At 39.9% G+C, this 22,383-nt stretch overlaps 1 protein-coding gene across 2 annotated transcripts in view; it reads left to right on the top strand.

The window, feature by feature from the left end:
* Positions 1–22,383, top strand: part of SLC35F1 (solute carrier family 35 member F1) — a 485,769-nt gene that overhangs the window by 303,354 nt on the left and 160,032 nt on the right. For both annotated transcript variants that reach the window (XM_030853597.2, XM_060283702.1), the window contains exon 2: positions 4,895–5,070. In XM_030853597.2, the coding sequence (XP_030709457.1) occupies positions 4,899–5,070 (172 nt within the window). In that variant the 5' untranslated portion in view covers positions 4,895–4,898. The remainder of the gene's footprint in view (positions 1–4,894; positions 5,071–22,383) is intronic.

Raw genomic sequence — 22,383 nt, forward strand, 5'->3', positions numbered from 1 at the left:
GAAATGACTAGAATACCTTCCCTTCTTTTCAGGAACTCATGAGTCATACAGTATGGTGAGCACAAGTAGAGATAGGGACATACAGAGAAGGACACTTCACTCAGCCTTAGCGAGCAAGGGGCGGCCAAGGGGAGGCTTCCTGGAGAAGATGGTACCTTAAGTTCATGAAGAATTAAGTGAAGGGACCACAGATCTGCTGTAGTGGTTAGTGTGGGAAAAAATTGTTAGGAGGGGTAAGGTGACAGTAAATGAACTGAAAAGCTCCATAGGCAGAGACAGTGGTAGGAAGACATTCTGAGGCACAGATCACCAAAAGGATTTGCTCTGTGCTAAAAAGGAACAAAGGAGAATCTGATGAGAGGAAGATGGTGGGGCAGTGGAGAGGAGTGGGAGGTGGAATCAGCCGAGTGTCAACATCTAGGTTTATTTATATTTTTATTTATTTTGCTTTGGTGGTTCTAGTAACTTAGCTCAGATGTGCAGACTTGCAACAGCTCCAGTACTAGCTCCCTTCACTTGGGAAAGGACTGGTGAACTAATCTGATAAAAGGTCCCTTCCACTCCTTCCTGTTTTACAAGTCATGTTTATTAGCGTGATGGACAAAACCATAATGTGCGTTTTCTGTCAGATCATACCAGCAGCAGCTGAATGACACGGCCACTAATTAAAAGCAGAAATTGAATACAGCAGATTTGCTGTTTTGTTTGGATGAAGAAACAAGAATAAGCTTGTGTTGACCTCTGTTGAAAGGCACACATTACAGATGTCTTGGTGGAAGAGTTTTCATCAGTCAGTTGGGACGAATTGTTTTGTCTTCACCTTCCCCAGAATATTTCTGGAAACCAGCCACTTAGGTTTAGCACTGTGTTCTGTGCCCTCTGTGAGGGAAAAGAGTATTTTTTTGGCAGCATAATGATGGTGTAGCATAGTAATTAGGAGGTTGGGATTTGGAATCATATGACTTAGTTTCTATCCAAATCTTCCCCCTGCTGGCTCTGTGACCTTGGGCTGGCTGTTTACCTCTCTAAGCATCAGTTTACTTATCTAGCAAATGGAACCATAACAATATCTGCCTTGTAAAGTTGTTATGAGGATTAAATAAGACAGAATGTATAACTCTAAGCCTAGGACTCGGCACATGGAAAGAACTTAATAAATATGAATTATTATTGCTATTTCATCTTACCTGGGTCCATTTTGTAGTAAGTTACTTGGGAACTAAGCTCCAAAATCTTGGTTTAGTAGTTCCCCAGTGACAAAGACTATGTCTTATTCATCTTTGCATACATAGTGCCTGGCATGTGAAGGCTGTTTTATAGTATTCAACATATTGGCACATATACATCAGAAGTACTAAAATTTTTTTTCTCTTATGTAAGCACTCTGTCATTTTTTTGTGGCTTGATTTTGTTCAGGATATCACCAAGGTTTCAAATACCATGGTTGTAACTTAAGCAGTTGTAGGAATTACCATGTCCTAGCAGTAGTCGTCGACCTTCCTTTCCCAAGGAGACACACTCCATACACAGCATCTCCAGTGGACATACTCAGCACCAGGACCCACTCTCTGGTATATGAGCTGTAACTCTCCCCGCTTCTCTTCCACTTAAGGATGTAAGTTATTATGCAAGTAAGAGTGACCCAATGAGAGGATAATCATGAATCCACTCTAAATTATTTTTAATCATTTTAAACATTATTATTTTAACTAGTTTTGTTATTTTTATGTTATGTATGACTAGATCAAGCTTCTTCAAAGGATTCTTGGAATTCTTTAAAATTCTTCAAAGTCAGCACCTTTATTTCTCACCACTTCTGTCCAATTAGTCACCACTAACTATCCCTTCTGTGAAATTCTCTGTTCCCTTTGTTTCCATGATACCAAGTGTTGCTCTGGTACTGACCACCAAAAGTGGTCTTTCAAAGGCTGGCAGTGACTACAAATCATCTTTTGTCAGTCCTCATTCTTCATGCCCTCTAAGCAACATTCAATATTACAACTGTTCCCTCCACGAAAGTCTCTGTTCCCTTGGTTTCCTTGACATAAAGAACTATCTTGGTCTTCCCCTTAGCCTTCAAACCACTTCTGACTCCAATGATGTGCCTCTTCTTTTGTCCCTAACCCCAATCTGGGGATTCTCCAAAGACTTCCTAGGCCTTCTTATTTTATTTCCTCTTCTTCCTTCCATGTTGTTAGCATCCGTTTCCAGTACTTTAGCCGCCACTCTTATATGTAAAAGTTCCACATCTTTTTCTCCTGGTTGACCTCCCTATCCAACTCTGATCCCATGATTCTAATACTGTTGGATCATTTGGAAGTTCATTTGGCAGCTCAAATTCAATATACCAAAAATGTTTGTTATCTTTACACTAAAACCAACTCCTTATCGTGGTTTTTGTTAGTGCGTATCACACTTCTCTTAGGCTGGCTTAAAAACCTTTGAGTTAAATCCGGTACTTCTCTTTACTTCTGCTTTTCTTTCTTCTTTTTTTTGAAATCATCCTTTCATTTCAACAAAACTGTTCAGTGTTGCCTAGGTCTACCTCTGCACTGTCTTGAAGCTCTCCATTTTCTACTTCCTCTGAATGGTACTGCCCAGCTGTAAATATAGTGAAGAACATTATACCAGCATCACAGTAAAAACAATAATTATAGTACAATGATATAGAAGTAAAGGAGATATGTCCCAGGGAAGAGAGGGCAGAGAAGACTTTTTAAAGGGAGTAACATAACGTGTGAGCCAAATCTTGAAAGATGAATAAGAGTCAGACTGACACGTCGGGATGAACATTCTGGAAATAACAACATGTGAAAAGGAATGCCAACAAAGAAGACCACGACTCATTGTAGAAGTGCAAGTAGCTCTGTAGGTCTGGAGCTCTGGCTTCATGGGGGAATAAAGTGGGGAAGCAGGAGGCAGAGCTTTGCGGTAGTAGGAGTGGAGGGAGGGTATTGAGGGCCTTGTTTCAGTATCTGCTGCTGCATAACAAACCACCCCAAGCTTCATGCCCTAAAACAACACAACCAATGATTATTTCTCACAGTTCTCCAACTGGGCAGCAATCACTGGGGATGGTTCATCTCTGCTCCACATGACTCAGGTTGGCGCTGCTCCACTGGGGCCAGAGGATCCACAATCCTCACTCACATGTCTGGTACTTCAGCTGAGGTGGCAGTGGTTGGCTGGGTCTCCCTTCTTCTTTTCACACAGCCTCTCAATATTCGGTAGTCTAGCTCTGGCTCTTTACATGGAAGCTGTGTCCTAAGAGGGCAGAAAATGGAAGCCGCAGAGCTTCTTAAGGTTTAGGACCAGAAGTCACATGACATCTCCCCCTACCTTCTGTTGGTCAAAGCAAGTCACAAGACCAGCTCAGCTTCTGGAAAAGGAAAATAGACCCCAGCTCCCTTTGGGAGAAGCGGCATGAATATAGAGGGATGTGAGGAAATGTTGGCAGACATCTTTGTAGATGTCTTTGTAGATGGTGTAACATAGGCCTTATAGATCACTGCATTCTGTAGGGTACCATCTATAGGGTATCATCTATAGGGTAGGATTTTAAGCAATAGACTGACATTTTAAACTTATATGTTTAAAAATATCGCTTTGACTCCTCTGACAACTTTATGAAGATTGAATTGAAGGGTCAGGGCCAGTGCCTGGAAACAGAGCAATCTACCCATCTACCAAGGCAGCCTCTGCCAGTATGTTATAGGCTAACCTCTGCAGAGTCTTTTTCATAGGTCCACATGCATTGCCACAATTTGTCCTCCTCGTGGAAGCAAATGGAATGAGTGATGGATGCCTTTTTTAAAAAGAAGGATACCACCAAGGTGTCCACCCAGAACCCTGCCCAGGGGTCCAGTGCCCCTTCCAGAAAGATGGATTCACATCCGCCATGGGGGAGGGAATATGCGATGCTGCAGATGCTCTGCCTAATGCTTTTCTGTTTAGAAATACTACTCTTTGCTTATTTTATGTTCATTTTTCTTTAAATAAATAAACCAGGAAAGTCAGATGAGACCCCTGGGGAGAGCAGAAGTCTGCTTTGCAGAAGCCAGGGGCTTGTCCTGTGTCAGAGCATACAGGTGGATGTGACCATAAAGCCCACATGGGAGTTTTATTTCTATGCAAAGTGAACCGTTTGACTCTTGCCTGTAATCTCCACTACAGTGGTCTGTAGGGTCAGTGCCTATTAAAAAAGCCACAGAAAATATTCACAGAATTTGAAATGTCTTATTGTACCCCCTCAGTCACTAAATTTCCTTCGTGAATGAGAGTTTTAATGTGTCAGCAACTGCGACTTGAGCAGAGGAGAGCAGAGACTAGTGCTTATTAGTGCTTGTTAGAGCAAACTGTTCAATATCTGGGAATGGAGAGGAGATAGTCCTTTTAGATTATCAGGGGTTTGTATGGCCCCTTTACCTAAGTGTTCCTAGAGCCAAGATTTTGGTCTATGAAGAAAAAAGTCTCTGTTTTTTGGTACAAGAACCTGAGGACAAGGTTGAAATATGGTCCTGCTTCATCAGTGTTCAGGTTCTCTCTCAGGTTTCTGAACATTTGTTCATGCCATGGTGGCATCAGGATGATGTTAATTCCCCCCCAGAGCTCCAGGGCTCAGTAGGTAGAAGCCAGGATCACTTGGAGAGATTTGGTCTCAAATCTCAGCTTTGCCACTTCCTAGTTATGCGACTGTAAGAAAATTCCTTAACCCCTCTAAACTTTGGTTTCTTCCTCTGCAAAACCCCAGTAAGGTAGCATTGCTATGATGGATTAAAAGAAATACTGTTTATTGCACTTAGCCTAGTGAATGGCACAAGTGCTCAGTAAATTTTAAGTGATTGTTCTAATGGACTTAATGCTGATCTTTGCTATGTTTCTCTTTATTTCTCAGGGAGATGTTAATCTCTGTGGCTCTAGGCCAGGTGTTATCCCTCCTTATTTGTGGAATTAGCTTGACCAGCAAGTACCTGTCAGAAGATTTCCATGCCAATACACCAGTCTTCCAGAGTTTCCTCAATTACATCCTCCTCTTCTTGGTCTATACCACCACACTAGCTGTCAGACAAGGTAAGCATGCAAAATCCCGAGAATATAGCTTTGTTTCTCTTTTAGCAACATCTGCAAGAGTGATGAGCGATGACCAGATTAACTTTTTTCACTTACAGCGTCATAAGACAATTCAAAACCCCAAATCTCACTTTTCTATTTTGCAGTAATACAGCAAACAAAATGAGTGAGTAAATCACAAAGAAGCATAAATTGTGTGGATTCAGCAGGAAGTAGGAAATGCATGTATAGGCAGAAATGTACAATTGCTTATATTTGAATTCCTGTTAGCATTCCTTGGACCCCTCAGTAAATCTAAATAGACTGCTTCGCTGGAACCTGGAACAGGCCTGATGAAGCTGTCTTAATAAATGCTAGCCCTTAGAAATTCAAGAGGATTACAAACAAATATATGTTCTTGGGAAAGTGTCACGAGAAAGTTAAAAATAGTAAACACAAACAACTCTAGTAATAACAAAGGGGAAAAGAAAGAAAAGAAAGCTACCACAAATGGCCATGTGAGATGTTCTGTCTAAACTTAAAAGAGCCAAAAAAATGAAACAAGTCCTCCAAGAGTCAGTACAAGAAAAACTTATTCAAGGGCAATTGCAGTTGAAATCCTTGGGGTATATCTCTGGAGGATATACTTCAGAGACTTATGATTATACCTATGGCCCAGAAATAGCCAATAATAATCCCCCAGTATCAGCTGTCGACTGTAAAATATGCACTGAAAAGTAGCCATTAATAGGTTTGAAGACAATTATATACCATAATAATGAATAACGGTATGTGTATAGCCATATACATCAATCCTAAGAGTCATACTCTTTAGAAACTTTGCTAATAAGCGTATATCAGCATTGAATTTGTATATTTCCTTATTTGGATTGTCCTTCAGAGTCATATTGCTTAATTAAAATGATTTGGCCAGGACTAGATTTCATCTTAGAGGGAGAGTAAAAATGAACAAGTTAGGACTGAATTCTAGTTTAACTTGGGATTTGTTTAAAGTATTGGAAAAGCTAATTTCATTTACTTCTCAAATATTGGTGTTATTGGTGTTTGTTTTTAAAATTTAACATCGGTAGGCATAATTAATTTAAGAGTAACATTTCAAATAAAACCTCAGGCTACAGAAGTTATAGACATTGAGTCTCAGCTATATTTCCTCAGTAGGATTTGGAAGCTAATGATTTTGAATGCTACAAATGCATTATCTAAACAGTTATACCCACAATTTCACCATTGGTGCCTCAATCCAGGAAAGAACTCCAGAAAATGAGGAAATTGGGGAGGCATATAATTAGAAATTTACTTATGAGAGACTGTTAACATGAGGAATGTATAGTTTGGTCGTTCAAGAAGAGAGAGCTATGCAGTTTGACTTAAAAATCACTTGATGAAAGCTTGAATAATAGTTTAGAATTATTAAAGAATAGAATGATTTTAGCCCAGAACAAGGATTATAATTAAGGATAGTAAGATTAAATGAAGAGCAATTTTGCAACACTCTAATATAACCAAAAACATCACACGAAAGTGGTGAATTTACGTTCTGTAGAGATTTTTAGAACGAAACAGTCTAGACTACAAGATGGTGAACTACAACTAGTCTTTGGGTTCTTGTCAGTCTTACTTTCCAGGAGCCCAGAGATTTAGCAAAAACTCTCATCAGGGAAAAAAATAAAATCAAGCCATTCTAAGAAACAGAGAATAATTTCACAGTTACAGGTAGAGACAGAAAAGCTTAAAAAACTAAATGTAGAAAAAGACCCAAAGTTAATAATAATACCTCTGTTGAGGCTTTATAATGTGCCAGCTACTACCTATGTGAATTACCTCTTTTATTCCTTCAATCCAAGGAAATAAGAATTATTATCCAAAATTTTATAAGTGAGAGATCGGAGGCTCCCCCAGCATCAGGAACCTGCTCCAGGCTACAGAACTAGGGAGAGTAGGGGCCCCTCCCAGGCCAGGGCTGGGTGCCTTCATTGGCCCACTGTGCCCACCCATGTGCGGTCCGGGGAGGAAGGAAGAGGGAAGGGAGACAGGTTGGAGCAAAAGGAGGATTCTTCCCCTTGAATTTCAAAACCCTGTATAAGAAACCAGCCCTGGGGGCAAAGTCTAGTGAGGCACAGCACTGATGTCAGGAGGATGTGACTGTAAACAGTGCTGGGAGAGGATGGCGAGGGTGGGCAGGGCAGAGGCATGACTGGAAAGAGGCCAAGGACCAGAAGCAGCAAGGAATTCAGAGGCTCTTTGGAAGCAAAAGACTGAAGAGGACCTCAGAAAATTCCGACTGTCATTGCAGTTGGTGCTGGAGAGAACCAGTTTCTAAAATGCCCTATCCAGAGATTTCTGCATTGCCTCAGATTATCACTAAATATGCTGGCGTGTCTTTATTTGGGTGTTTACTCAGAATGTTTGTTTGTTTTAAGCTTCATCTTTAGAAGTTTTAATAGACTGGCATTAAGCTAACATCTGGAAATCAACATAGTAATTACATTAATTTTGTATAGGCTGATTCCGTGCCGTGTTCTAGAGACATAATAATCTCCTTCCTCATGCACCTCAAGATTTGAGAGGGAATGAACAGAGCAAAGAGGAGAGGATGGAAAGTGTGATGTGTGTGAGGAAAGTGCTGTCATGGGCACATTTTCTCCTCCCTTGCAGGTACTTCCTAAGTACTCTGCTAAGTACTCTGCCGGGAGTGCTGCAGGTCAGGATTGAGCAAGATGCCAGCCTTCCCAATTCTTCCAGCACAGAGGTCACTGGCCCCACAAGGCCACCATATTCATTTGATACCACCTTAGGCCACACAACAGCAATAAGTTAGACTCAGGAATTAACAATCTTTCTTTATCGTTTTAATTATAAAATGTATGATTGTCACATGTAAACATATTGTGATAAATGCAAGAAGCCTTTCAAGAGCATTAAGGGTGATGTTATTACAAAAGCCTTGTGGAAATTTGACTTCAGAGTTGAAGTGAATTCTCCTCACCAAATTTGCACTGAACCAATGATCAAAGACTCTGAAGCAACAGAATGCAGTATAAGTTTCAGTGTAATGCCAGTTCAAACTGGAGTTTTGAATTTGTCCCTGATTATTAATTGGTTCCTACAAAAATTTGTAGAAAACCAAAAATTGATTCCTACAAAGACCATCCTCCTTAAAAAAAAAAGTATACTGTAGAACAAGTTTTAAGGCTAGCCCTTTGTGATTGGAGCTAGGTTTTTTTATTCCAGATGGTTCTAAAATTTTTAAAAATCTTGCTGTTTCTCCTAAAGAGCTTCTTTAATACAACTCTATAGAAAAAAAATGTACTTCAAAAAAGTAGTTCCAATGACAATGTATCACATTTGAGAATTCAGATAAAATTTAGATAGCTGTTACTCGGTTAGTTGTAACCACTTTGGGGAAATTACTCGGACAATGTGGTGAAGTGGTTAAGAATCCGCCTGCCAATGCAGGAGACACGGGTTTGAACCCTGGTCCGGGAATATCCCACATGCCGTGGAGCAACTAAGCCCGTGCGCCACAAATACTGAGCCTGCGCTCTAGAGCCCGTGCACCGCAACTACTGAGCCCGCGTGCCACAACTACTGAAGCCTGCGTGCCTAGAACCCATGCTCTGCAACAAGAGAAGCTGTCGCAAGGAGAAGCTGACACACCACAACGAAGAGTAGCCCCCGCTCGCTGCAACTAGAGAAAGCCCGCGTGCAGCAACGAAGACCCAACACAGCCGGGGGGGGGGGGAAATATATATATACACACACACACACACTCACACACACACACACATACCCATTGAAATAATGCCTGAAATCCAAACTCACGCTATATGTACAAAGTAGGGTTTCAGGAATTGTAAAGAAAAACGTAGTCCTCCCCTTGTGTTTCTCCTTTACTCTTGCTCTACCACCACACCACAATACTTCCAACACCAGATGTGTGGGGCTTTTCCCACACCATGCAATTCTGTGACACCAGCTGGGTGTCTTACAATATAACTCACTTCTGACAGTTCTATCTGGAGATGGATAGAAGTTATTACCTGTGCTTCTGACCTACCTGCTATAGATCAGAGGTTCCCACGAACCCTCCTTGGGTTTGGTTAATTTGCTCGAGCGTCTCACAGGACTCAGGAAAGCAGTTTACTTACTGTTTACCAGTTTATTACAAAAGGATGTGATAAAGGATATAGATGTATGCTCAGATGGAAGAGGTGAGTAGGGCAAGGTGTGTGGAAAGGGTCGTGGAGCCCCCAGGCCCTCTCTGGGCACAGCTCTTAGCATCTCCATGTCATGTGTTCACCAACCCTAGAGCTCTCTAAACCTCATGCTTTTGGAATTTTTACGGAGGCTTCATTAGGTAGGCATGATCATTAGCTTCATTTCCAGCCCCTCTCCTCTCTCTGGAAAATGGGAAGGCTTCTAATCATAGCTTGGTGTTTCTGGTGACCAGCCCCATCCAGGAGCGCACCAAGAGTCACCTCATTAGAAACAAAAGAAATTCCTATCTCTCTGGAAATTGTAAGGGATTTAGGAGCTCTGTGTCAGGAACTAGGGTCAAAGACCAAATATTAGAACCAAATATGCTCCTAGCATTCTTCTTACTTAGGAAATTACAAGTGTTTTAGGAGCTCTGAGCCAGGAACTGGGGGCAGAGAACGATACATATATATTTCTATTATCTCACAGGTATATGACTAAGAAAGTATAGTGAAGCTTCCCAAAACTTACGGATTTGCCTGGGAAGCCTCTTCCTCATGCCTACTTTTTTCTTAAAATTCCATGTAATACTAGCTGAAATCAGGAAGCAGAGAAACACAAAAAGCAAAGACTGTGAACAACTAAAGACCACTCAGTTCTTGCATTTGGATGTAGAAGCAAGAAATGTGACAGGCTTTTAAAACAAAGGTGAAATAGGATATATTTCTTATCAAGAAAAATGATGTCATCAAACTTTTTGCCCATAAGCTTCTTTTATCAATTATTACAAGAATCCTGCTGCTTCCCAGAACTACTTTCAGCAGTTCTTAAATAATAGATATCCATGGTTCTTTTTTTGGCAGTTTTTAACTTCTGAATATATATAAACCACACAATTTTTAAATAGTCAATAATTTCTTCTTCCTTTTCTCCTGCCAGTTTTTCTCAGTTCTTGCCTCTCCAATTTCTTTTTGTTTTCCTTATCAACAAGTTGCTCAGCGATGGGGAAGGTAAAGATTGTGGAGCAAAACCAGGATGCTGAGAGTGAAAAGAAAATACTTTCGTTCCTTGTTTTCTTCCTCAAGTCATGATGGCGGGGAAAGAATGGGTATCAGTAATGAACGCATGGATGGAATCAGAAGTGCCTGCTTCTTTTTGTATACAGACCCTAGAAAGAGAAGCAAAGGTTGCCACTGTTGAGCATCATTAGAGATATTCCTGATGACTAGTTCTACAAGTTTTGCTTTTTCACTGAAAGATATTTTTATAAGCTCTTCCAATTTTGAATAAAAGACAAGCTTGCAGCTAAAAATTTGATGAGTATTGCATGAATTCCAGCAAATTCTTACATACACTTTAAAATATTTGTTGAATCTTTTATATATTTCTTTGGGTGAGTGTGAAGATGAAACAAGTTACTAATAGTACTAACAGAACACTCAAAAATATCATCATGGGTAATCCCTTTGATTTTTTCCAAAGAGAATACTGAAAAGTAAATTCATGCCTTACTGTTCAAGAGAAATATTCTCGGTTTGAACATTAAATTCCAGAAGACAGAAATCCTAGAGGTCTAGGTTCAAATTTCAGTTCTCAGTGGAGAGGCTGAAGGCATTAAGTCAGCTCAGGAATACCAAGCACTCACCCTCTCCTGATCCCTTTTACCCACTATCTTCTTTTTTCACCCAGAGCACTCAAATAGGGCAGGATTGGTGAGAGAAATGACAGCCTCGTCTACACACAATAGCTGGATGCAACTCATGGCCCAGTAGTCTAGTCCCCACAAGAATGTTCTTCTCAGAATTTGTACCAAAAAAGTATTGCTCCTTTTGGTGGTGGCTGGGGAGACATTAATCAGAAGATAATTGTTGCCTCTTCCAATGTAAGGCAGGCTTCATATTTGTTCTCTGCAGAAACACTATACTTCTTACACTTCTTACAATGACATAGGCTAAATTCTCAATTACCAATGCTGCAAGATTTAAAATATCTGTGTAATTAGAAGAAACGTAGGACTTCATACGAAATAATATAGACCTCTCAGAAAACCACAAGGTCTGGGAAACTTAGGTATCTGGCATTTCACAGTACGTCAGACCCTAGAATCCCCTGAAGATCTCACCTCCCCAGTTCTGTTTGTATGGCTCTGCCTCTGTGAATCTTTGCCCCTTGCCTTTGTTGGAATTTTCTTTGGTGCTTGCCATAGGAAGTCAAAAACACAGGCCAGAGCAGTAAAAAGAGTTCAAGCAGGATCCAGGATTTTCTCAGAGCAGAAGCCTCAGTTTTGTTTTGTTTTTTAATTTTATTTTATATTAGAGTACAGTTGATTTACAATTTTGTGTTAGTTTCAGGTGTACAGCAAAGTGATTCATTTATACATATATCCATTCTTTTTCAGAATCTTTTTGCATATAGGTTATTACAGAATATTGAGTATAGTTTCCTGTGCTACACAGTAGGTCCTTGTTGATTATCTATTTCCTATATAGCAGTGTGTGTTTGTTAATCTGAAACTCCTAATTTATCCCTCCCCCCAATGTTTCCATTTTGGTAACCATAAGTTTGTTTTCAAAGTCTGTGAGTCTGTTTCTGTTTTGTAAATAAGTTCATTTGTATCATTCTTTTTTAGATTCCACATGTAAGTGATATCATATGATATTTGTCTTTGTCTGACTTACTTCACATGATCATCTCTAAGTTCATCCATGTTGCTGCAAATGGCATGATTTCATTCTTTTTTATGGTTGAGTAATATTCCATATTCCATTATTCCAGTGATGTTGTATATACGTACAACGTCGTCTTTATCCATTCATCTGTCGATGGGCACTTTGGTTGCTTCTGTGTCTTGGCTATTGTAAATAGTGCTGCAACGAACGTTAAGGTGCATGTATCTTTTCAAATTACGGTTTTCTGCAGGTATATGCCCAGGAGTGGGATTGCCAGATGATATGGTAGATCTATTTTTCGTTTTTTAAAGAACCTGCATACTATTCTCCATAGTGGTTGTACCAATTTACATTCCCACCAACAGTGTAGGAGGGTTCCCTTTTCTCCACACCCTCTCCAGCATTTGTTGTTTGTATGTTTTTTGATCATGGCCATTCTGACCGGTGTGCGGTGATACCTCATTGTAGTTTTGATTTGCACTTCTCTAATAATCAGTGATGTTGAGCATCTTTTCATGTGCTTTTTGGCCATCTTGTATGTTGAAGCCTGAGTTCTGCTCATACACAGCTAGTTCAGTTTCCAGTTCTCTGGATAACCTTGACTAAATGAGAAGGGATTCTTAGATGGTTGGATAAGGAAGGACTTGACAAATGTATATACTGAATTGTAACTCCCTTGAGAGTCGTAGGGGAGATATTACTGTCACTTACCTACGTCTGGTGAGGTAATAGTCACTGGAGCCTATTAAAACATCTCCCTTATGGGAAATTACTTGGCAAACCTCCATTCCTATTCCTTGTCATGTTGCATTTATTTTTACTTCATATGTATGATTGGAGAGTTTTATCCCCCATAGTATAGAAAGGCTGTACCTCAGTGATTTCTGAAATGAACCTTGGTGGACACTCCATGGGAATTATGCTTATGTTGGGGAAGGGAGAAGAGAAGGTGGGGCAGCGGGTGGGGGTGAAGGGATTTTTACACAGACCATGCTGGGAAATTGTTAGAGAAGATCAAAGGGGAAAATTAAAATCCATTTCTAGCAAAACTGCCTGCCAGTATATGGAGCAACTGGAACGCTCATATACTGCTGCTGGGAATGCAAAGCGATGCGGACACTTTGGAAGACGGCTTGGCAGTTTCTTATAGAGTTAAACATCCACTTACCGTGTAACCCATCAATCCCATTCTTCGAAGAGAAATGAAAACATCATATCCACGCAAAGAACTATACGCAAGTGTCCATTGAAGTTTTATTCATATTCATAAGCCCAAACTGTAACCAACCCAAAAGCTCATCAGTTTGTGAAAGGAGAAAAACAGTTGTGGTAAATGCACACAATGGAGTATGACTCAGCCATAAAAGGAGAACGCTACTGATACGTACAATGATATGGATTAATCTCGAAAGCATTATGCTATGTGCAAGAAGCCAGACACGAAAGCTTATACACTGTATACTTACATAATGCATAGTAATGCGATGTTCTGGAAAAGGCAAAACTATAAGGTCAGGAAATAGATCAGTGGTTGCTAGAGTGGGGAGTGGGGTGTTGACTGCAAAGGGACACAAGGGGACTTTGGGGGTAATGGAAATGTTCTGTATACCTTGGTTGCTGTAGAGGTTACATGACTGTATACATTTGTCAAAATTCTTCAAACTGTACACTTAAAGGGGGTGCCTTTTATTAGATATAAATTATACTTTAATACACTTGACCAAAGGAAAAAAAAAAGAAAGAGAACTGTCTACTCTCACTCCATGGCTGCCATGATGAAATAACGTTATCACTGGGCTCAGAGTTTCCAATGTATAGCTATTCCCTCAGTCACTTATGGGTATTAGGAAATGCCATTAAAACTTCCTACTTCATTGTGGCATGCTTTCAGGCTGCAAGAATGAGTATAGTTTCCTCCAACCCCAGAAAATGTACCTACTCTAAAAAACTTGCTCCTGGGACGTGAATTATTATTTATCAAGCTCACAATCTATTAAATAATGTAAAAGTACATAAATTTCATACATATGCAGTGCTTACAGGGTGAATCTGCCCCAAGTCAAGTCTCCCACAGTCTTAACCAAATTTACAGTACCTAATAGTGCATATACTGTTTGTGCTAAAGTGACTGAATCTCAAATAGAGTGATTCCTTAGGCAGAACTTTCAATATCACTTAGCACAATAAATGACTTTTAGACTGAAGGAAAATGACGTGAATATGCAACACCATTTTCTTTTAATGAATCCTTACATAAACTTACACACACACACACACACACACACACGCACACACTATACATCAGGCCCTCCCTCATTCCCCATGCCAAATACTTGATTAATGGATGCCCTTCTGATTCTTCTATTCCAAACAGCATATAAGCATGGAGGGAGGAATTGTCTTCCTGTTTTATCTGGAGTCTATGTTGACTGTTAATTCTGGAAATCTTTAAGCATTCATCTATCCATGCTGAGAGCTGGCATAGAGCAATACTCATTCTTGGCACGAAGCTCCAGCATTCTTGTGGGAGATTGAAGGGTGGTTACAAGATGATAACTATATTGCCTGAAGGAGATAAGTCCCCTTCTGCCAAAATAGTGCTTTGTATGTAATTAGTGTAAAAATTCAGAGGAATAGAGTTTATCCTTACAATCATCTTTCTCATTAAAAAAGAATCATAATGGAAGAACAAAGCAGTCCCTGCAGTGAATTGAATTGCTTTCCCTAAGTTTTCATTAAATCAAAGACTCAGCAGTTAGCCATCTTGCAGACACTATTGCAGTCTGCTGCATGAGATTTGCAGGGCGGGAGCGGGGGGCGGGGAATAAAACAATGAAGCAAAGTTATTTTTTCTTCACAGGATTAGAATTGCATTGTGATTATCTTTAGATCAGAGTTCCCTATCCATGCATTTTTTTGACTGTCTGGTTTCATTCGTTTCCATTTCTGAGTTCTTGAGGACCAGGAAGAAGAATGTGTAACTCACCAAATTTAAATGTGATTCCTGCAAATGGTGGGTTCTGACTACAAGTTGGAGTGACTGGGCCCCTTCAGTGACCTATATGAGGAAAAAATATAAAAGAACTTACTTCCAGATAAAAGAAAATATGATCAAAATTTGTTTGTGACAATTTTTTACTATTTGATATGTCTTTGTATGAAAGAACATGAATATTACTTTATTTTACCTTTAACTGCCTAATTAGTCATGTCTAAGAAAATGTCTACCCTTAAAAATCATATTTGGGAATTATTACTTATGTTCACTAAATTAAACAATTAGGATCTAGACATTTTCTGTTTCTCAGTTCAATAGAAATTCGAGAGCCATTGAGTCATCCTGGGTTAACTTGCCTGTGCTGTATTTCTTCATTTCACAAGTCAGAGTAATAATAGTAACTGCCTTACAGCTTTCACGTGGACCAAGTGAGGTAATATATGTGGAAAACTCCTAGCACAGTGTCAGACATATAAAAGCATTCAATGAATATAACCTGCCGTCATTGGAATTAGATTTGCTTCATAAATGATTGATTTTCCTCCCCAGAAAGTTGGATTTTACACATGTACCCCTTAATTTGAATCAATTCTATCATGCGGACCCTGAAATTCATTAGCCATATCCCAGCACTTATGTTCTCCTTAACTTGTCACTGGATGTCAGAGTAGGCACTGGTCTGATTTACAGAGGGAGCAAAAAGGAGAGACATTTTAGATGCCTTCTTACCTACGGTGTCCATTGTGAATGAGGGAATTCATTGATATAATTATTATACTAGAGCAGGACTAATTCTGAAATGCCTGAGCCCAAGTCCTTCCCCCGCAGCATGTAGAGTGGGGCTCCCTCCTGCCTGAGGAAGCTACGTGGTGGGAGACCATGGGCACCCAGAATCTGTTCAGAAGGAGCCAGAGCCCCCCCTTCAACTTCAACTCAAGTGGTCCAAACTACAAGAAATCAGAAGGGGAAGGAGGGAATCTCGCTCCCATTTTTTGACAGGGTAAGAATATTATGTCTATTTTAAAGTTGAAAAATAAAATCAGGGTGACAATAGGAAAAAATAAAACTGGTCCAAGATGAAAAAGAGCTGCGAAATACCCAGAGAGAGCACAAAGCACTGGGGGCTACACAGCCAGGGAAGTGTAGGTAGCCAGTGCGTCATTCTCTGGCTAAGAAGGGGAGAGGCTGTCACACATCGCGGAGCCATCGTTCAGCCATCTTTCAGCAAGAAGAACACGCTGCAGACAAACTCAGTGGACTACTAGGGCTCACCAAGTTCAAAGCAGCTGGTTCTATACCTACAAGCACAATTCAACTTTTGGCTTAGTGAATGTCATTCGCGGAGGTCGAAATTTCCAGCTGTGCTGTGTTAAACTCAGGACCATTATAGCACAGCTTTAAGCAAGCTATTGATTTTACACTTTTGTCAGACTAAAAGAAACTAAGATCACTCAGGAGCAAACAAAGAACTCAACTTCTATAAATAAAGTTAAGGAACTTGGTAACTTCTTTTTCACAGAGCAATGTGTGGGCAGAGCTTATGTAAGTGGCATAAATGTAGAAGTCTCTGCCCTGTTAAAAATTGTAAATTGTTTACTATATGGAAACGTAATAGATCTCAATCCCTGATTTCTCTTGTTTTGGCATCAGTTACGTTGACTAATTTAGATATCTGACAGGAAAGTCATTGATAAGTGTGTTCCTATACTCAGTGTCTCTTAACTGAAGGAATCAACCTGGTGTACAAGCCAAGGATTCAAATTCTCCGTAGCCTACAGAGGTTTATTGTTTTAGGTCTGCCCATGATTACTTCATACAGAACCTTCTAGAACACTCTGACCTGATTACATCTATTCAGCTTTCTCTTATCTAAATTTATCTTACTTTCCTCAGTTGCTCATTCCTCCTTTATGTGTTCTTTCATACATTATTTCATTCATTAAGTCGGCAGACACTTCTTGAGGGCCTTGTTCTGTTAGGCAGTGTACTACCAGGTGTGAAGGATACCTGAGTGAAGATCATCTCCCTTCTGACACCCCTTCTAAGCTCACAGACAAGAGGAGGAGAGTAAACAGTCCCTGTCATTGCAAGAGTACAGATCTGAGCCCCGCCCCCACCAGCTTTCCCTTATCTCCACCAAATCTCCATTGCAAAAGAATTTACTTCTCTGCTATCCATTTTAACAGTCTTTGCTCCATTCAGCCACCCTTTCCCAATTATTCACAACAGAAGGATTCAGTCCAAGCAGTTAGAATCAATTCATTGCTGTTTCACAGCCTTCCTCTTGGCCTTTCTTTGACGGTGCACACCCCTTGCTCCAGGACCCTGACTTCGCATTCAGAAGAGTGGCAGCAGTTCCCCCAGTCCCTGCACCCCCCCCATTGCTGTCTCCTGGGAGAACACAGCACTGACATCACCCACCTCCTTTATTTAGACTTGACTGTGGCAACTTCTTGGCTGCTAGGCGTCTATGAGCTAGAGCAGTTGGTATTTTCATGATTATTAGTGGCTCCAAAGACCCTCAAAAGTCTCTTCTCCTCTTACAAGCAGTTTATATATGGATCACAGATTTAGGTCTTTTTGCCTGACTTAAGTGACCCCTTTACGTAGTGGAAAATAGCCTTTACTTTTCTGGCTTTATCCTTTTAAGAAGTCTTTACCTTTCTGGTGATTTAGGAATGTACCTTTAGCACTTACTGTTACATGAATTTAAGCTCTTCCCAAGTTTCTAACAACGATAAAATAGAAACCACAATAATTTAATGTTATAAAATGAAAAATAATAATACAGTGGAGGATATCAGAGTTCACAGCCTTTATTCTAGTACCTGACAAAGGGAAAAGGCTGCCAACCACTCACTGGGACCTTTAGCATATGTGGAGGGATGGGAAGGAAGGACAAAATATCAACCGCTTGCTTTCAACCAACTAGCTCATCTTATTTTCTTAGCGTGCAGCATGCTCCATTCATCACATCTCTTTCAAGGTGTTAGGTTTCCATCTCGTAGTATTCTAGAGGAGTAAACTAGGGTTACAATAGGTACAATTTCCAGTAATTCCAATTCATTTCTAGAAAGTAGCACAGATAAATATCCAACTAAGTACAGCAATGACTGTAATTCCCTTGAAGAAACCATTATTGCATCCTCTTAATCTTGTACCAAAATCCCTGATCTAAATCTATTTATTCACGGCTTCACCTGAAAACCAGAAAAGAGTATCTCCCCTTAGCAAGCGTATCTCTAGCCACAGGTATCCCCTGTGTATCGATGCAGCTCCCAAGGTTAAAGTTTAAACACAGCCAGCAACTAACTTAGAAAAGTCCCACCATCTCTGGGGTTGAAGTTTCATTTGATTGTGGAATATATTGATGGTACAAAGTTGTCTTCAGTTAAATTTCACAAATATTTATTGAGCCCACTGGGTACCAGCACCTGATGAGACCCCTTCAGATGCCCTCTCTCTATCCCCATCAACCCTAGCACTGCCTAGCATTCCTTCTCACCTGGACCGCTGCTACCACCCCTGAACAGCTCTCTGTCTCTGACATCTGCCACATCTTCATCACTGTAATCCCTCTTTTAAAACTTTATTTATGCTAAGCTGAAGTGCAGCAGTCAACCAGGCTTTGGATGATCATGTAAATCCTTGTTTATTTGTGACTTTTATTGAAACCAGGATTTTTAAAAACAGTTGGGAGAGGAATTGGTTAATAAAAGGTGACTATTTTCCATGTCAATTAAAATCAACATCTACTTTCCAGCTTCATTTTGTAAACCGAAATACGGTCTTTTAACAAGGATTCAAAGAGACTCAAAATCAAGATACTAGAATGTTGCTATTTCTGCTTTCCAATGTGCCCATCTACTTGAGGAAAGGAGACCAGAGATATAATAACTAATTTTTGTTTTCTGAGTAGGGTGTCTTCTGAAGTGCAAGCCAAGTTGCCTTGGGTTTTAGAGCAGGAGACGTTGATCCTAATGTAAAAAAATAAACAATATTTTAGGTACTAGTTTCAGAAGATGTAACTTTGGTTCATACTGTGCTCTGTACACAGCATTATCGCTGAACTCAAAGAATTCAGTTCTGGAATTCCCTGGCGGTCCAGTGGTTAGGACTTGGCACTTTCACTGCTGTGGACCGGGTTCTATCCCTGGCTGGGAACTAAGATCCCAGATCCCGCAAGCCATGTGGCGCAGAAAAAAAAGAAGAAGAAAAAAAATCAGTTCATCTCTTAATATAGAACTTCCAATTAAAATCAATTCACTTTGGGGCTTCCCTGGTGGCACAGTGGTTGAGAGTCCGCCTGCCGATGCAGGGGACACAGGTTCGTGCCCCGGTCCGGGAAGATCCCACATGCCGCGGAGCGGCTGGGCCCGTGAGCCATGGCCGCTGAGCCTGTGCATCCGGAGCCTGTGCTCTGCAACGGGAGAGACCGCAACAGTGAGAGGCCCGCGTACCGCAAAAAAAAAAAGAGATAGTGCTTCTCACTTATGGCATAAATGCCACTCTCTTCTTCAAAGGAAATCTTTGTTAAAATTTTGTTATTCACCATTCACAGAATTTTTTATGCATATGCATCATGTACATGGTTATAATGTGTTTTTCATGTAAATGCTAGGAGCTATACATATTCTGAAACTTGCTTTTTTCCACTTAATATATACTGGAAACTTTTCCATCTCAGTACATGTATATTTACCTAATCATTTTTAATTGCTACGATAGTATTGATAAACTCACAATTACTGGTCATACAGATTGTTGCCATTTTGCATTTCCATCCATTTACGAGAAACAACCTTGTAGATATATCCTTAAATACATGAGAGTATCTCATAGTTTAGATTTCTAAAAATTTAAATGCTGAGTCAAGAGACATTTTAAATATTGATAAATATCACCGAATCTGTCCTTTCCAAAGGTATTACCAGTTCAAAAGCATACTAACAATATTTCAGAGTATCTGTTTTCCCACTTACTTATTGACATTTGATATTATCAGTAACTTTTGTTCAATCTGAAAGGTGAAAAATACTTGTTTTAAATTTCATTTCCTTAATTACCAGTGAAATGAGCATCCTTTCACATGTTTATGGCCAAGATGAAATAACTTTTAAACCCTAAAATAAAAACATGAAATGATTATGATCCCTCTGCAGTGTAAGAATAAGTCCCAGCGGACTCCTTTCCTTCTTTCTTTAACTCAGTCTCTTGTTTTCATCTCCTCATGAATTAGTGCAAAGAAGGGAAAACAAATGGGCCCTGTGATACCTTCCTCTGGAAGAACGCCACCGCCAAAGCATTGGAGTAATAATGTGGAAATTTATATCATCCATAAACCTTTTATAGTAGTGTAATTAGTAGGGCTATTAATACTACCCAAGCCTAGCTTTCTTTATGGCTGTAAACACAGCTTGTGATCACATAAATGACATCAGTAATAATCCTTTAGGGCATCGTGTAAACTAAAGTACTTGAGTCAGTTTAGCTGTGGTATAACCAGAATTATCCATTCAAAAAAAAAAGATTATTTTTGCTTAGAAAGTAGAATATGAGGGGGAACCCAGGGGCATTTTCCAGCATTTGGATTTTGGATTCCAGGGGAGGTTTACCGGTGTTAATATGTCTGAGAAGAATGGATCAGAGAGAGAAATAGAGATCATTTTAGCCAATATCAGTGCAGGAATATGCCCATCAGCCAAATAGATCCTGTCTTTTTCTATAGCTCAGTGTCATTTACATATGGTTTTCTTCACTCCTGTGGCATTTTTATTAACGTTTAATACAAAAAGAATGAAGTCAGTTTAGTATACATGTTTTTTTATCTCTTCTGTAAAAAATAATGAAAGTGGCATGGAAGTAGGTTCCAGGAATCCCAAATCGGTCTAAATTAGCAGCATGGTTTAGATGACTGCTGTGGGATTCAGAACAGTCAAATTACATTCAAGGATGGTTTCTACCATGGTTACGTTCCTTCCTTAAGCAGGTCAACTTAATATCTCTGTGACTCAGATTTCCTCCCTAAAAAAATGAGGATGACTATTAAATAAAAGTTGTTTACTAATATATATTGATCATTTTATGTGCTCCAAGGTGGTTTCACTAAAATGCCAATCTAGTTGATATTTGAGAGACAGTATTCAATTGTATGTGACTTTTCTAGGGTTGGCCTTTAATTTACTTCTGGCTCTGAATAAAAGTAGTATATTCCAGGATGAGTAAGATTTTTCTGAAGCAACAGGTGAAAAGCCAGTCCATTCAACTTGGATAATTATTGACAGAGAAGAACACACTTAAATGAGGGAGAAAGAAAGAAATAGTGCATAGTGAGTTTGTTTGATTTTATGACCACGCTATGCACCATTTCAAGTACCTCCCAAAGGAGAAAGAGAAAGGAAATGAGAATGTACAACACAACTACATCATCTATAAGCCTTATAACCGTCATTTAGGTCATTTTATGGATACGGAAACTGAAGCTTTGAGATACTGACTTATCAAAAAGTGTAGAGCCGCTTCTATTTAGCATATAGTAAATCACAAAAGACCATCAGTCTCACTCTACCAACAAAAAACATATAAAAGCATTGTTTTTATGAACCTACCAGAAAGCTAAGGAAGGAAAGAGACCTAAATGTATAAAACTACAGAAGATTCCCTTTGTGAGACAGAAAAGATTCACAGCTTCTCTCATTCATGGCAGAGTGACAAGGGAAGGAATCTACAGAGAGGTAAAAAAAAAAAAAAAGGCAGCCAGAACTTTAGGTTTTACTGGCCACACGTGAGCTGATATGGCAGATTTTAATCCTAAAGGACCCCAGCCACAGAGCAGGTCTACGTATACCTGCAAACTATATTTCATGGATCTGTGTCTAGTGCTGGGCGTGTAGTATACCAAAGCCTGAGGTGTGGAGCAGGAGAGCTAAAAGAGGTTCCACCTGAGTTGTGTGGAGCCTCCCCAGGTACATGACAGTCTTCCTTTGAAGGTGGAGGGAACAGTTCAGGAGATCTGAGAGAAATGAACTTGGGGCACGATAGACTTTCATCTTCCAAGGGTTGGAGGCATGGCAGGATTGCTGAGGGAATTCCAGACAGAGAGACATTCCAGACAGAGAGAGATTTCTATGGTTCAGAAAGCCTGTCACATGACTGGAGAGCAAAGAGAATTCCCCAGCAACCCAAACAGTAGTCAGCTGAGCTATAATGCAAAGATATATTTTTTAGTGGTTCGGACAGTTGGTTGCTTTGTTGCAAAGTGCAAAGAGAGCTCTAAAACCTCAACAGTGCTCAAACCTCAAGTCTTGAAAAAAAGTAGTGCAGATCCTGCTTGCAAATATTTGAAGTCAGCAGTGAACTAAGTCAAACTAAAGGTACAAGAAAGTGCAGCCCCACTGATCAGATTGACTCAGTCCCAAAAACCAAGCAGACTGACACAAAAAGGGCATC

The sequence above is a fragment of the Globicephala melas genome, chromosome 14 (assembly GCF_963455315.2).
Source record: "Globicephala melas chromosome 14, mGloMel1.2, whole genome shotgun sequence".
NCBI classification, from domain to species: Eukaryota; Metazoa; Chordata; class Mammalia; order Artiodactyla; family Delphinidae; genus Globicephala; species Globicephala melas.